Source organism: Schistocerca nitens, chromosome 2 (assembly GCF_023898315.1).
Source record: "Schistocerca nitens isolate TAMUIC-IGC-003100 chromosome 2, iqSchNite1.1, whole genome shotgun sequence".
NCBI lineage: Eukaryota > Metazoa > Arthropoda > Insecta > Orthoptera > Acrididae > Schistocerca > Schistocerca nitens.
In genome coordinates this window covers 59,778,212-59,794,591 of record NC_064615.1, presented here as the reverse complement: position 1 = coordinate 59,794,591, position 16,380 = coordinate 59,778,212, and the positions used below count along the sequence as shown (strand labels likewise).

Here is a 16,380-nt window from a genome sequence, read left to right as displayed (position 1 = left end):
ACCTGCAACATGCGGTCGTGCATTATACTGCTGAAATGTAGGGTTTCGCAGGGATCGAATGAAGGTTAGAGCCACGGGTCGTAACACAACTGAAATGTAGCGTCCACTATTCAAAGTGCTGTCAATGTGAACAAGAGGTGACCGAGAAGTGTAACCAATGGCACCCCATACCATCTCGCCGGGTGATACACCAGTATGGCGATGACGAATACACGCTTCCAATGTGCGTTCACCGCGATGTCGCCAAACACGGGTGCGACCATCATGATGCTGTAAACAGAACCTGGATTAATCCGAAAAAATGACGTTTAGCCATTCCCCGTTGAGTGGTCCTGGGTGTGATGCAGCGTCAAGGGTAACCGCAGCCATGGTCTCCGAGCTGATAGTCGATGCTGCTGCACACGTCGTCTAACTGTTCGTGCAGATGGTTGTTGTCTTGCAAACGTCCCCATCTGTTGACTCAGCGATCGAGACGTGGCTGCACGATCCGTTACAGCCATGCGGATAAGATGCCTGTCATCTCGACTGCTAGTGATACGAGGCCTTTGGGATTCAGCACGGCGTTCCGTATTACCCTCCTGAACTCACCGATTCCATATTCTGCTAACTGTCATTGGATTTCGACCAACGCGAGCAGCAACGTCGCGATACGATAAACCGCAATCGCGATAGGCAACAATCCGACATTTATCAAAGTCGGAAACGTGACGGTACGCATTTCTCCTCCTTACACGAGGCATCACAACAACGTTTCACCAGGCAACGCCGGTCAACTGCTGTTTGTGTATGAGAAATCGGTTGGAAACTTTCCTCATGTCAACACGTTGTAGGTTTCGCCAACCTTGTGTGAATGCTCTGAAAAGCTAATAATTTGCACATCACAGCATCTTCTTCCTGTCGGTTGATTTTCGTGTCTGTAGCACGTCATCTTCGTTGTGTATCAATTTTAATGGCCAGTAGTGTATATTGTACGATTTAATCTCAAGAAAGAGATTCACAAACAGAGGAAGTAACAAGACGTTGGTCCACCTCTGGGTCTTTGCAAGCAATAATTTTGCTTGGCATTGATTGATAGAGTTTGTGGTGTCACCGCCAGATACCACACTTGCTAGTTGGTAGCCTTTCAATGGGCCGCGGTCCGTTAGTATACGTCGGAACGGCGTGCCACCACACACACGGCAGGTCTATTCTAGAGGGACTCCCTAGCACTCGTCCCAGTTGTACAGCCGACTTTGCTAGCGATGGTTCACTGTCTACATACGCTCTCATTTGCCGAGACGACAGTTTAGCATAGCCTTCAGCTACGTCATTTGATTCGACCCAGCAAGGCGCCATATTCAGTTACTATTCTGAACAGATAATATTGTGAATCATGTACCGTCAAGAGCGACGTCATCATTAATGGATTAAAGTTAAGTATCAAACTAATTACGCCCGCTTTCTGAATTCTAATTCCTTGTCACGTTCCAGACCTCACGTCAGTATAGTTGTTCCCTCCTCACGCCAGCCTGCGTGAGCTAAAACGCGTGCATTTCTGCCTCCTCTAGTAACACGGTGTTGGCTCTTCTGCCAACACAACAGAGTAGTTGGATGTCCTCTGTCCAATTTGGGCGTTAAATAGCCGAAATCGCGTGCTGGTTATAGGGCCCTGTCCATAATGTTCCAAAAGTTCTCAGTTAGATAGAGATCTGGCAACCTTGCTGGTCAAGGTAGGGTTTGTCGAACAGGAAGACAAGCTGTAGATACTCTTGCCGTGTGGGGGCGGACATTATCTTGCTGAAATGTAAGCCGAGGACGTCTTGCCATGAGAGTCAAAAAATACGTGGAGCAGAATAGCGCCAACGAACCGCTGTGCTGTGTGGGTGCCGCGGATGATCAAAAACAGACACAAAGTAAATAGAATTTCGTTCCTAGAATGAAATTTTCACTGTACAGCGGAGTGTGCACTGATATTAAACTTGACGGCAGATTAAAACTGTGTGCCGGAGCGAGACTCGAACTCGGGACCTTTGCCTTTCGCGGGCAAGTGCTCTACCAACTGAGCTACCCAAGAACGACTCACGCCCCGTTGGAAGGTAGGAGACGAGGTACTGGCAGAAGTAAAGCTATGAGGAGGGGGTGGGAGTCGTGCTTGGGTGTCTCAGTTGGTAGAGCACTTGCCCGCGAAAGGCAAAGGTCCCGAGTTCGAGTCTCTGTCCGGCACACAGTTTTAATCTGACAGGAAGTTTTTAGAATTTCGTTATTTAGTAGACTTTATGGTGTTGCAAGGGGGCGGCAGTGCAGTTTCCGTCGCTGCCACCATAAGGCAGGTGAGATGAGTTTGGTACGTTTACACAGTGTGGGGGCCACGGCACGCGTGGATGTTTTGTGGCGGTGGTATCGGTGTCGGCGTGTTGCGGTCGCGGCAACAGGCTTCTTTGTGATTTGCGGCCGTGCTACGGCTTCCCGCGCCGCTTTGTGTGTCGGCCGGGTGGCCGCGCGACAGTGGCCCTAATCTGAGTGCGGGAGGCGGGAGGCGGGAGGCGAGCGCCAGGACACAGCCAGGCCAGCACCGGCCTCCGGGGGCGGCGCGGCTCCAGGCGGGCGCCGTGTCCTCCCGTGGCATGAGCGCCAGCGCGTGGAGCGTCGACGAGAGAGCCCGCCTCATTCCGGGGAGCGTCTCCGACTGCGTCATTATCCTCGAGGACACCACTCACAACACATGGTATGGTACGTACCACAGCACTCCGGGGGGAGGAAGGAGGGTTCGTAACGTAACATCTCTAGTTTTAGTTCCACTGTTCTTGCCGCCGCTGTGTTTGCTTTAGATACACTGAGGAGACGAAAGTCACGGGATACCTCCTACTGTTGTGTCGGACATACTTATTCCGGACATCCTCCAGCAGCTCCACGTGGTATGGACTCAACAAGTCGTTGGAAGTTATAACGGATCTTTTACGTTGGGATAAATTTATTTTATTTTTTGTTGGATGTTTTCGCTAAATAGCTGAATACATTGTAATTAGGAATAATTCTATTAATCAGAGTAGAGAAGATAAAGTCAAAGAGATGTTCATTGGGCGGACATTGTCGTAATGTAACGTCATTCCCTTGTTCGGTTGTTAAAACAAGTCGTTTGTGTTCCGTTCTGCTGTTCGTTCGTGCGCGTATCTGAAAGGAATTAATTCGAGGACTAGAATAAACTTTCACATAATAGTTACGATTCGATGTTGCGACAAGAGGGGTTAACGTCAGTGTTAATTTGAATTGTGGGCGACAGGACTAGTTTTGACAGATACGTGAAAGCGGACGTAACGAAGGTTGTTGGCATATCATCCTCGAACGTGACTTTTTATTTAATTAACGATTGCGGGCTCATTAAAAGCTATTATCTCGCGATTAGGATCAATCCCTCTCTCCTCCTAGATAGTGATCAGTCATTAACATTTACGTCATAAGAAAAGGGATTATTAATAAAAGTGAGAATGCTGAAGATTAGATGGGTAGATCACATAACTAATGAGGAGGTATGGAATAGAATTGGGGAGAAGAGGAGTTTGTCGCACAACTTGACAAGAAGAAGGGACCGGTTGGTAGGACATGTTCTGAGGCATCAAGGGATCACAAATTTAGCATTGGAGGGCAGGGTGGAGGGTAAAAATCGTAGAGGGAGACCAAGAGATGAATACACTAAGCAGATTCAGAAGGATGTAGGTTGCAGTAAGTGCTGGGAGATGAAGAAGCTTGCACAGGATAGAGTAGCATGGGGAGCTGCAACAAACCAGTCTCAGGACTGAAGACAACAACAAAAACAACAACAACAATAAAAGTGATGTTAAATGACAATTACGTGTTATTCCGTTAGTGTGGAACCGGCGTAATATCTGTGAAATGACATTGATATATAATTTGTGTTAAATACTGAACTGAGATAGGAAGTAAATTCAAATTAGTGAACATTTGATACTGAGACTATAGAAGCAGAAGCGCTTAAGGTTTCTCTTCTCGAAAATGGCAAAACAGGTACGAACTTTAACTCAATATTTGACATTATGTATTGCAAAGACATTAGCATTTCATACTTATTTTTATGACGCGCTGTTAAACAAAGGAACGTTGAGTCTCTGTACGAGTAATAAAATTAAATCTAAAAACATAATTAGTAACGGCGAACTCCGCTATAACAAACAGTATTGCGTGTCGTCATCGGGCTATAACTGCTCAACCCTGGAGACTTGTGTGGTGAAATTAGAAGTCGGGCATATAAAACAAACTTAAAAATCCGTTCCAGCTACAGTGGAGTCAGCACAACACGGCGTAGGCAGTTATAAAGTCCCCTGCAGAAATATTGTGCCATGCTGCCTCAATAGCCGCCCGTAATTGCGAATGCGTTGCTTTTCAAGATTTTGTACACGAACTGATCTCTCGATTACTTCCCATAAGTGCTTGATGGGATTGATGTCAGGTCATCTGGGTGGCCAGATCTTTCTCTCCAATTGTCCAGGATGTCCATTACGAATAATTGTAACCTTGTTACATGTCGCATTGTCATCCATAAAAAATCAATCTTTCTTTGGGAACATGGAGTCCATGAATGGCCGCAAATTGACTCCAATTAGCCGAAAATAACCACCTCCATTCAGTGATCCATGTAAATACAGCCCACGCCATTATGGAGCCAGCACCAGCTTGCACAGTCCCTCGTTGGCAACTTTGGTCCATGACTTCGTTAGGTCTGCGAGCCCTACCGTGAACCTCTTTTCTGACCTTTCTTTTTTCTTTCTGTGGGTTATCAGTCTTCATACTGGTCTGTCATGGTCCGCCATAAATTGTTTGATCATGCTTCTTTTGTGTTAGCACAAGAGTTAACACCATGTTACGAGTGGAGGCCGAAATGCACGCGTTTTAGCTCACGCAGGCTGGCGTGAGGAGGGAAGAATTATACTGACGTGAGGTCTGGAACATAACGAGGAATTAGAATTCAGAAAGCGGACGTAGTTAGTTTGATACTTAATCTTAATCCATTAATGATAAACGGTGCTCTTCACGGTACATGATTCACAATATTATCTGTTCAGAATACATTCTTGAAGATTGTAATTATAGTAACTGAATATGGCGCCTTGCTAGGTCGTAGAAAATGACGTAGCTGAAGGCTATGCTAAACTGTCGTCTCTGCAAATGAGAGCGTATGTAGACAGTGAACCATCGCTAGCAAAGTCGGTTTTAGAACTGGGGCGAGTGCTAGGGAGTCTCTCTAGACTAGATCTGCCGTGTGGCGGCGCTCGGTCTACAATCACTGATAGTTGCGACTAGCGGGTCCGACGTATACTAGCGGACCGCGGCCGATTTAAAGGCTACCACCTAGCAAGTGTGGTGTCTGGCGATGAAACCACAGATTCTGCAATGTTTCCGTATGTTTAATTATTTTCTTATTGTACCCACGTCATATGCCTGTGAATAATAACACACGTCCCTACATCTGTTGTTCCCATTTCGTTACAAGTGCAGCAATTTAATACTTTTAAAAACTGCTTAAAATTTTATTGCTCCAAAGAATGTGCTACGTTGGTGCCTAAGTTCGTAGCGTTTTCGTTTTGCATGTCGGCATTCCGGTTGCTAAGGGTATATTTATCGACTGTCTTTTTAATTTGTAGATCATCATTGCTATTTGAATTTACATATTGTCATTTTCTCATTTGGAAACAGTGAGTGGAGCTGAGGACCCAATAAAATGGAATGCCAAGTGGACAAACAGCAACATTTCCCACATATTCTTCTTTTTGTACTCAATAGAGGGGTAACAGTAGCAGAAGCAGCCGGAAAAATCTTCACCGTGTTTGGGGATAATGCCAGTGGACAGAAAACGCCCGTAAACGATTTTCTCCTTTTTAGGAGGATAGTTTTGACATTGTTGTTGTTGTTGTGGTCTTCAGTCCTGAGACTGGTTTGATGCAGCTCTCCATGCTACTCTATCCTGTGCAAGCTTCTTCATCTCCCAGTACCTACTGCAACCTACATCCTTCTGAATCTGCTTAGTGTATTCATCTCTTGGTCACCCCCTACGATTTTTACCCTCCACGATGCCCTCCAATACTAAATTGGTGATTCCTTGATGCCTCAGAACATGTCCTACCAACCGATCCCTTCTTCTGGTCAAGTTGTGCCACAAACTTCTCTTCTCCCCAATCCTATACAATACTGCCTCATTAGTTATGTGATCTACCCATCTAATCTTCAGCATTCTTCTGTAGCACCACATATCGAAAGCTTCTATTCTCTTCTTGTCCAAACTATTTACCGTCCATGTTTCACTTCCATACATGGCTACACTCCATACAAATACTTTCAGAAATGACTTCCTGACACTTAAATCTATACTCGATGTTAACAAATTTCTCTTCTTCAGAAACGCTTTCCTTGCCATTGCCGGTCTACATTTTCTATCCTCTCTACTTCGACCATCATCAGATATTTTGCTCCCCAAATAGCAGAACTCCTTTACTACTTTAAGTGTCTCATTTCCTAATCTAATACCCTCAACATCACCCGACTTAATTCGACTACATTCCATTATCCTCGTTTTGCTTTTGTTGATGTTCATCTTATATCCTCCTTTCAAGACACCATCCATTCCGTTCAACTGCTCTTCCAAGTCCTTTGCTGTCTCTGACAGAATTACAATGTCATCGGCGAACCTCAAAGTTTTGATTTCTTCTCCATGGATTTTAATACCTACTCCGAATTTTTCTTTTGTTTCCTTTACTGCTTGCTCAATATACAGATTGAATAACATCGGAGAGAGGCTACAACCCTGTCTCACTCCCTTCCCAACCACTGCTTCCCTTTCATGCCCCTCGACTCTTATAACTGCAATCTGGTTTCTGTACAAATTGTAAATAGCCTTTCGCTCCCTGTATTTTACCCTTGCCACCTTTAGAATTTGAAAGAGAGTATTCCAGTCAACATTGTCAAAAGCTTTCTCTAAGTCTACAAATGCTAGAAACGTAGGTTTGCCTTTCCTTAATCTTTCTTCTAAGATTAAGTCGTAAGGTCAGTATTGCCTCACGTGTTCCAGTATTTCTACGGAATCCAAACTGATCTTCCTCGAGGCCGGCTTCTACTAGTTTTTCCATTCGTCTGTGACGAATTCGTGTTAGTGTTTTGCAGCTGTGGCTTATTAAACTGATTGTCCCGTAATTTTCACATGTGTCAACACGTGCTTTCTTTGGGATTGGAATTATTATATTCTTCTTGACGTCTGAGGGTATTTCACCTGTTTCATACATCTTGCTCACCAGATGGTAGAGTTTTTTCAGGACTGGCTCTCCCAAGGCCGTCAGTCGTTCCAATGGAATGTTGTCTACTCCGGGGGCCTTGTTTCGACCTAGGTCTTTCAGTGCTCTGTCAAACTCTTCACGCAGTATCGTATCTCCCATTTCATCTTCATCTACTCCTCTTCCATTTCCATAAAATTGTCCTCAAGTACATCGCCCCTGTATAGACCCTCTATATACTCGTTCCACCTTTCTGCTTTCCCTTCTTTGCTTAGAACTGGGTTTCCATCTGACCTCTTGATGTTCATACAAGTGGTTCTCTTATCTCTAAAGGTCTCTTTAATTTTCCTGTAGGCAGTATCTATCTTACCCCTAGTGAGGTAAGCCTCTACATCCTTACATTTGTCCACTAGCCATCCCTGCTTAGCCATTTTGCACTTCCTGTCGATCTCATTTTTGAGACGTTTGTATTCGTTTTTGTCTGCTTCATTTACTGCATTTTTATATTTTCTCCTTTCATCAATTAAATTCAATATTTCTTCTGTTACCCAAGGATATCTACTAGCCCTCGTCTTTTTACCTATTTGATCCTCTGCTGCCTTCACTACTTCATCCCTCAAAGCTACCCATTCCTCTTCTACTGTATTTCTTTCCCCCATTCCTGTCAATTGTTCCCTTATGCTCTCCCTGAAACTCTGTACAACCTCTGGTTCTTTCAGTTTATCCAGGTCCCATCTCCTTAAATTCCCACCTTTTTGCAGTTTCTTCAGTTTTAATCTACAGGTGATAACCAATGGATTGTGGTCAGAGTCCACATCTGCCCCTGGAAATGTCTTACTATTTGAAACCTGGTTCCTAAATCTCTGTCTTACCATTATATAATCTATCTGATACCATTTAGTATCTCCAGGGTTCTTCGATGTATACAACCTTCTATCATGATTCTTGAACCAAGTGTTAGCTATGATTAAGTTGTGCTCTGTGCAAAATTCTACCAGGCGGCTTCCTCTTTCATTTCTTAGCCCCAATCCATATTCACCTACTACGTTTCCTTCTCTCCCTTTTCCTACACTCGAATTCCAGTCACCCATGACTATTAAATTTTCGTCTACCTTCACTATCTGAATAATTTCTTTTATTTCATCACACATTTCTTCAATTTCTTCGTCATCTGCAGAGCTAGTTGGCATATAAACTTGTACTACTGTAGTAGGTGTGGGCTTCGTATCTATCTTGGCCACAATAATGCGTTCACTATGTTGTTTGTAGTAGCTTACCCGCATTCCTATTTTCCTATTCATTATTATACCTACTCCTGCATTACCCCTATTTGACTTTGTGTTTGCAACTACTGAAAAGGCTGCTGCCCCTCTTCAGAAACCACACGTTTGTCTGGCCTCTCAACAGATGCCTCTCCGTTGTGGCTGTACCTACGGTTTGGCTATCTGTATCGCTGAGGCACGCAAGCCTCCCCACCAACGACAAGGTCCATGGACATTAGTGACTCTTCACATTCAGAAAGACCTTCTAGGCTCGATGAAAATTGTTTAAACGCACTAATTCACAATGATCCGCAGTAACTCCAGGAATGGTAAATGTGATGAAGTGCGATCATTGTAACCATCGTGAGACGCATGCTTTGGGGAAGGTTCAAAAATCGGTTGTATAGTTACCACTTCATCTAAGCCAAAATCAAAGATATAAATGGGCATTTCTGCTTGCTCGTCATGAGTTGGCTCTTGAACAACACTGACCATTCCTATCCTGTATCATTACTGGTGTCTTTATGCTATCATAGAAAAAGAAAGGAATAGTTAAGCCTAAACAATGCAGCAACTCCCAGTACGAAGAGCTGCGCGCATTCACAAAAGATAATGTTACGCATCTGTTGCAATAGCGATGGTGTGGTGAAACTACGAATTGCTTCCCCCAGGTGTAATCGTCACAGTGGACATTTATTGTCAACAAATGAGACATCTTGCTGACGCAGTCCAAGAACAACGACTGGGAACATAGCGTGAAGTGACTCTGCTACACGATAAGGCCCCTCCGCATTCTGTTAGACTTACGAAAAACACTGTAAAGGAGTTTGGGTGGGAAGTCATTCCGCATCAACCTTATTTATGTGATCATGCCCCCTCAGATTTTTCCTTATCCACTCTCTATCGAACCACGTTCAAAGAATTTACTTTCCGGATTAAAATACACTACGAAAGTGTCTCGCCGAGTTCTTCGCCTTTAAACCACGTGATTTCGACAAATGTGAAATCGAAAGGTTACCCCCCCCCCCATGAACCATGGACCTTGCCGTTGGTGGGGAGGCTTGCGTGCCTCAGCGATACAGATAGCCGTACCGTAGGTGCAACCACAACGGAGGGGTATCTGTTGAGAGGCCAGACAAACATGTGGTTTCTGAAGAGGGGCAGCAGCCTTTTCAGTAGTTGCAAGGGCAACAGTCTGGATGATTGACTGATCTGGCCTTGTAACAATAACCAAAACGGCCTTGCTGTGCTGGTACTGCGAACGGCTGAAAGACAGGGGAAACTACAGCCGTAATTTTTCCCGAGGGCATGCAGCTTTACTGTATGATTAAATGATGATGGCGTCCTCTAGGGGAAAATATTCCAGAGGTAAAATAGTCCCCCATTCGGATCTCCGGGCGGGGACTACTCAAGAGGATGTCGTTATCAGGAGAAAGAAAACTGGCGTTCTACGGATCGGTGCGTGGAATGTCAGGTCCCTTAATCGGGCAAGTAGGTTAGAAAATTTGGAAAGGGAAATGGATAGGTTAAAGTTAGATATAGTGGGAATTAGTGAAGTTCGGTGGCAGGAGGAACAAGACTTCTGGTCAGGTGACTACAGGGTTATAAACACAAAGTCAAATAGGGGTAATGCAGGAACGCATTATTGTGGCCAAGAGAGATACAAAGCCCACACCTACTACAGTAGTACAAGTTTATATGCCGATTAGCTTTGCAGATGACGAAGAAATTGAAGAAATGTATGATGAAATAAAAGAAATTATTCAGGTAGTGAAGGGAGAAGAAAATTTAATAGTCATGGGTGACTGGAATTCGAGTGTAGGCAAAGGGAGAGAAGGAAACGTAGTAGGTGAATATGGATTGGGGCTAAGAAATGAAAGAGGAAGCCGCCTGGTAGAATTTTGCACAGAGCACAACTTAATCATAGCTAACACTTGGCTCAAGAATCATGATAGAAGGTTGTGTACATGGAAGAACCCTGGAGATACTAAAAGGTATGAGATAGATTATATAATGGTAAGACAGAGATTTCGGAACCAGGTTTTAAATAGTAAGACATTTCCAGGGGCAGATGTGGACTCTGACCACAATCTATTGGTTATGACCTGTAGATTAAAACTGAAGAAACTGCAAAAAGGTGGGAATTTAAGGAGATGGGACCTGGATAAACTGAAAGAACCAGAGGTTGTACAGAGTTTCAGGTAGAGCATAAGGGAACAATTGACAGGAATGGGGGAAAGAAATACAGTAGAAGAAGAATGGGTAGCTTTGAGGGATGAAGTAGTGAAGGCAGCAGAGGATAAAGTAGGTAAAAGACGAGGGCTAGTAGATATCCTTGGGTAACAGAAGAAATATTGAATTTAATTGATGAAAGGAGAAAATATAAAAATGCAGTAAATGAAGCAGACAAAAACGAATACAAACGTCTCAAAAATGAGATCGACAGGAAGTGCAAAATGGCTAAGCAGGGATGGCTAGAGGACAAATGTAAGGATGTAGAGGCTTACCTCACTAGGGGTAAGATAGATACTGCCTACAGGAAAATTAAAGAGACCTTTGGAGATAAGAGAACCACTTGTATGAACATCAAGAGGTCAGATGGAAACCCAGTTCTAAGCAAAGAAGGGAAAGCAGAAAGGTGGAACGAGTATATGGAGGATCTATACCAGGGCGATGTACTTGAGGACAATATTACGGAAATGGACGAGGATGTAGATGAAGATGAAATGGGAGATACGATACTGCGTCAAGAGTTTGACAGAGCACTGAAAGACCTGAGTCGAAACAAGGCCCCCGGAGTAGACAACATTCCATTGGAACTACTGACGGCCTTAGGAGATCCAGTCCTGACAAAGCTCTACCATCTGGTGAGCAAGATGTATGAAACAGGCGGAATACCCTCAGACTTCAAGAAGAATATAATAATTCCAATCCCAAAGAATGCAGGTGTTGACACATGTGAGAATTACCGAACAATCAGTTTAATAAGCCACAGCTGCAAAATACTAACACGAATTCGTCACAGACGAATGGAAAAACTAGTAGAAGCCAACCTCGGGGAAGATCAGTTTGGATTCCGGAGAAATATTGGAACACGTGAGGCAATACTGACCTTACGACTTATCTTAGAAGAAAGATTAAGGAAAGGCTAACCTACGTTTCTAGCATTTGTAGACTTAGAGAAAGCGTTTGACAATGTTGACTGGAATACTCTCTTTCAAATTCTAAAGGTGGCAGGGGTAAAATACAGGGAGCGAAAGGCTATTTACAATTTGTACAGAAACCAGATGGCAGTTATAAGAGTCGAGGGACATGAAAGGGAAGCAGTGGTTGGGAAGGGAGTAAGACAGGGTTGTAGCCTCTCCCCGATGTTATTCAATCTGTATATTGTGCAAGCAATAAAGGAAACAAAAGAAAGATTCGGAGTAGGTATTAAAATCCATGGAGAAGAAATAAAAACTTTGAGGTTCGCCGATGACATTGTAATTCTGTCAGAGACAGCAATGGACTTGGAAGAGCAGTTGAACGGAATGGATGGTGTCTTGAAGGGAGAATATAAGATGAACATCAACAAAAGCAAAACGAGGATAATGGAATGTAGTCGAATTAATGCTGAGGGTATTAGATTAGGAAATGAGACACTGAAAGTAGTAAAGGAGTTTTGCTATTTGTGGAGCAAAATAACTGATGATGGTCGAAGTAGAGAGGATAGAAAATGTAGACCGGCAATGGCAAGGAAAGCGTTTCTGAAGAAGAGAAATTTGTTAACATCGAGTATAGATTTAAGTGTCAGGAAGTCATTTCTGAAAGTATTTGTATGGAGTGTAGCCATGTATGGAAGTGAAACATGGACGGTAAATAGTTTGGACAAGAAGAGAACAGAAGCTTTCGAAATGTGGTGCTGCAGAAGAATGCTGAAGATTAGATGGGTAGATCACATAACTAATGAGGAACTATTGTATAGGATTGGGGAGAAGAGAAGTTTGTGGCACAACTTGACCAGAAGAAGGGATCGGTTGGTAGGACTTGTTCTGAGGCATCAAGGGATCACCAAGCGTGGAGGGTATAAATCGTAGGGGGAGACCAAGGGATAAATACACTAAGCAGATTCAGAGGGATGTAGGTTGCAGTAGGTACTGGGAGATGAAGAAGCTTGCACAGGATAGAGTAGCACGGAGAGCTGCATCAAACCAGTCTCAGGACTGAAGACCACAACAACAACAACCCCAGCGCTGGCAGATTATTGTAAATGTTCTTCTTCTTTTGTGCCTTTGTCCCGCAGTTTTTGCAGGGTGGCATGGTTACAATCGGGTTTGGCAGGTTAATTTGAAGGGGTGGCCGCAGCCCTTCCTGTCGCCACCCCATGCCCACTGGGAGGGAATCAGTGGACCCCAGCTTTCTCCATCTAGTGTAAATCATGAAATAGCGCGAACGTGTTTCGTATGTCTGCGGGTCGTGTAACTGAGGCAGGACGTGGGAGCCAGCCCGGTATTCACCTAGTGGGATGTGGAAAACCGTCTAAAAACCACATCCAGGTTGGCCAGCACACCGGCCCTCATCGTTAATCCGCCTAGCAGATTCGATCCGGTGCCGGCGTGCCTACCCGAGTCCAGGGAGCAGCGCATTAGCGCTCACGGCTAACCTAGCAGGTCGCAGGTTATTGTAAATAGGGAAAGAAAATATGTCATTGATGACCAAAGTCTCTGTTATGTGTATCTGCTGTTCTTATGAAACTTGTGGAAGCGCGCTACTAACTTATGCACCGACCCGATAAGTATAAAATGCGTCAAAGTGGATATTCGTTTCATGAGCACAGAAATTTATAAATAAACGAATGGAAGAATCATTCCATATTTGAAATTTCGATCTCTATCTCCTGTTCCCTTCAGTATCGTTGACAATGCAAAAGTATGGGTTAACACTGTTAAAGTGACGTTGTGTGCAAGTCATTATGTTGATCAGTAATGGGTGACGTAGCTTGAGAAGCAGTATGCTTCGTCGGTGTTTGAGCGACACTGTTTTAAAAATGTTCAAATGTGTGTGAAATCTTATGGGACTTAACTGCTAAGGTCATCAGTCCCTAAGCTTACACACTACTTAACCTAAATTATCCTAAGGACAAACACACACACACCCATGACTGAGGGAGGACTGGAATCTCCGCCGGGACCACTGTTTTAAGTTTTCATGTCGTCTACTATGGCACTGTTGTTGTCAGCGGCATCCTTTTGCTTATTTTTGTGTTAAGTATTACATCGGCCTAGTGCTGCTTTCTATTCTCGATTCGTGTCTTGTTGAACTTATACGTCAGTGTAACTGTACAACTGTGGGATTTGTTTATGATGACTAGATTTCCTTCATGCGTCCCCCCTTTTTAATTAATATTACATTTAGCTTCCGTTTTGTTCATTACGTATGTCTTTAAGTGATGTAAGCAAATCTGATGATTCTTTAGTTATGGAAGGCGTCCTCTTAGTTTTTCTGACATTTTGTGCGCTGGTACCGTTGTCACAGTGAGTAGATGGTACTATGAGGTGGAGAGAGCTATCTTGATTCATACTTTAATTTTATGGCCATCAGGTGATTGTTTTGGTTACTGTTTGATTGTGTTAGGCTTTAGAGTCCTTGTCGCACTAGTGCTAAGTGAAACATTTAACATCTGTGAAGGAATTTTGGACGTGTTTTTTATGGATGTTTCAATATATGTGCAGAAGCGTTATTCAAAAAGGTAAAGAGACCTGAGTTGTAAAATATTTTTGAGTTTGGCGAGATCAAATATTGTTTAATTTATTGGTCAACGTGACCAAATATGAATTCCAATCAAATTGGGTAGTGACTGATGTTAATAACATCGCTGTTGCCACCAAGTGTAATATGGTGATACTATTTTTATTAATTTAATTAATTAAACCCCCCCATGAACCATGGACCTTGCCGTTGGTGGGGAGGCTTGCCTGCCTCAGCGATACAGATCGCCGTACCGTAGGTGCAACCACAACGGAGGGGTATCTGTTGAGAGGCCAGACAAACATGTGGTTCCTGAAGAGGGGCAGCAGCCTTTTCAGTAGTTGCAGGGGCAACAGTCTGGATGATTGACTGATCTGGCCTTGTAACGTTAACCAAAACGGCCTTGCTGTGCTGGTACTGCGAACGGCTGAAAGCAAGGGGAAACTACAGCCGTAATTTTTCTCGAGGACATGCAGCTTTACTGTATGATTAAATGATGATGGCGTCCTCTTGGGTAAAATATTCCGGAGGTAAAATAATCCCCCTTTCGGATCTCCGGGCGGGGACTACTCAAGAGGACGTCGTTATCAGGAGAAAGAAAACTGGCATTCTACGGATCGGAGCGTGGAATGTCAGATCCCTTAATCGGGCAGGTAGGTTAGAAAATTTGAAAAGGGAAATGGATAGGTTAAAGTTAGATATAGTGGGAATTAGTGAAGTTCGGTGGCAGGAGGAACAAGACTTTTGGTCAGGTGATTACAGGGTTATAAATAGAAAATCAAATAGGGGGAATGCAGGAGTAGGTTTAATAATGAATAAAAAAATAGGAGTGCGGGTTAGCTACTACAAACAGCATAGTGAACGCATTATTGTGGCCAAGATAGACACAAAGCCCATGCCTATTACAGTAGTACAAGTTTATATGCCAACTAGCTCTGCAGATGATGAAGAAATTGATGAAATGTATGACGAGATAAAAGAAATTATTCAGGTAGTGAAGGGAGATGAAAATTTAATAGTCATGGGTGACTGGAATTCGTCAGTAGGAAAAGGGAGAGAAGGAAACATAGTAGGTGAATATGGATTGGGGGGAAGAAATGTAAGAGGAAGCCGCCTTGTAGAATTTTGCACAGAGCATAACTTAATCATAGCTAACACCTGGTTCAAGAATCATAAAAGAAGGTTGTATACCTGGAAGAATCCTGGAGATACTAAAAAGTATCAGATAGATTATATAATTGTAAGACAGAGATTTAGGAACCAGGTTTTAAATTGTAAGACATTTCCAGGGGCAGATGTGGATTCTGACCACTATCTATTGGTTATGAACTGCAGATTGAAACTGAAGAAACTGCAAAAAGGTGGGAATTTAAGGAGATGGGACCTGGATAAACTGAAAGAACCAGAGGTTCCAGAGAGTTTCAGGGAGAGCATAAGGGAACAATTGACAGGAATGGGGGAAAGAGATACAGTAGAAGAAGAATGGGTAGCTCTGAGGTATGAAGTAGTGAAGGCAGCAGAGGGTCAAGTAGGTAAAAAGACGAGGGTTAATAGAAATGCTTGGGTAACGGAAAAAATATTGAATTTAATTGATGAAAGGAGAAAATATAAAAATGCAGTAAATGAAGCAGGCAAAAAGGAATACAAACGTCTCAAAAATGAGATCGATGGAAGTGCAAAATGGCTAAGCAGGGATGGCTAGAGGACAAATGTAAGGATGTAGAGGCTTGTCTCACTAGGGGTAAGATAGATACTGCCTACTGGAAAATTAAAGAGACCTTTGGAGATAAGAGAACCACTTGTATGAACATCAAGAGCTCAGATGGCAACCCAGTTCTAAGCAAAGAAGGGAAGGCAGAAAGGTGGAAGGAGTATATAGAGGGTTTATACAAGGGCGATGTACTTGAAGACAATATTATGGAAGAGGATGTAGATGAAAATGAAATGGGAGATAAGATACTGCGTGAAGAGTTTTACAGAGCACTGAAAGACCAGAGTCGAAACAAGGCCCCCGGAGTAGACAACATTCCAGTAGAACTACTGTCAACCTTGGGAGAGCCAGTCCTGACAAAACTCTACCATCTGGTGAGCAAGATGTATGAGACAGGCGAAATACCCACAGACTTCAAGAAGAA

The 16,380-nt window shown here is 43.5% G+C and overlaps 1 protein-coding gene across 1 annotated transcript in view; it reads left to right on the top strand.

The window, feature by feature from the left end:
- Positions 1-2,574: 2,574 nt before the first annotated feature.
- LOC126234834 (cyclic nucleotide-gated channel rod photoreceptor subunit alpha) overlaps positions 2,575-16,380 on the top strand; it is a 1,223,148-nt gene continuing 1,209,342 nt past the window's right edge. The window contains exon 1 of the mRNA XM_049943575.1: positions 2,575-2,709. Within this exon, the coding sequence (XP_049799532.1) occupies positions 2,604-2,709 (106 nt within the window). The 5' untranslated portion in view covers positions 2,575-2,603. The remainder of the gene's footprint in view (positions 2,710-16,380) is intronic.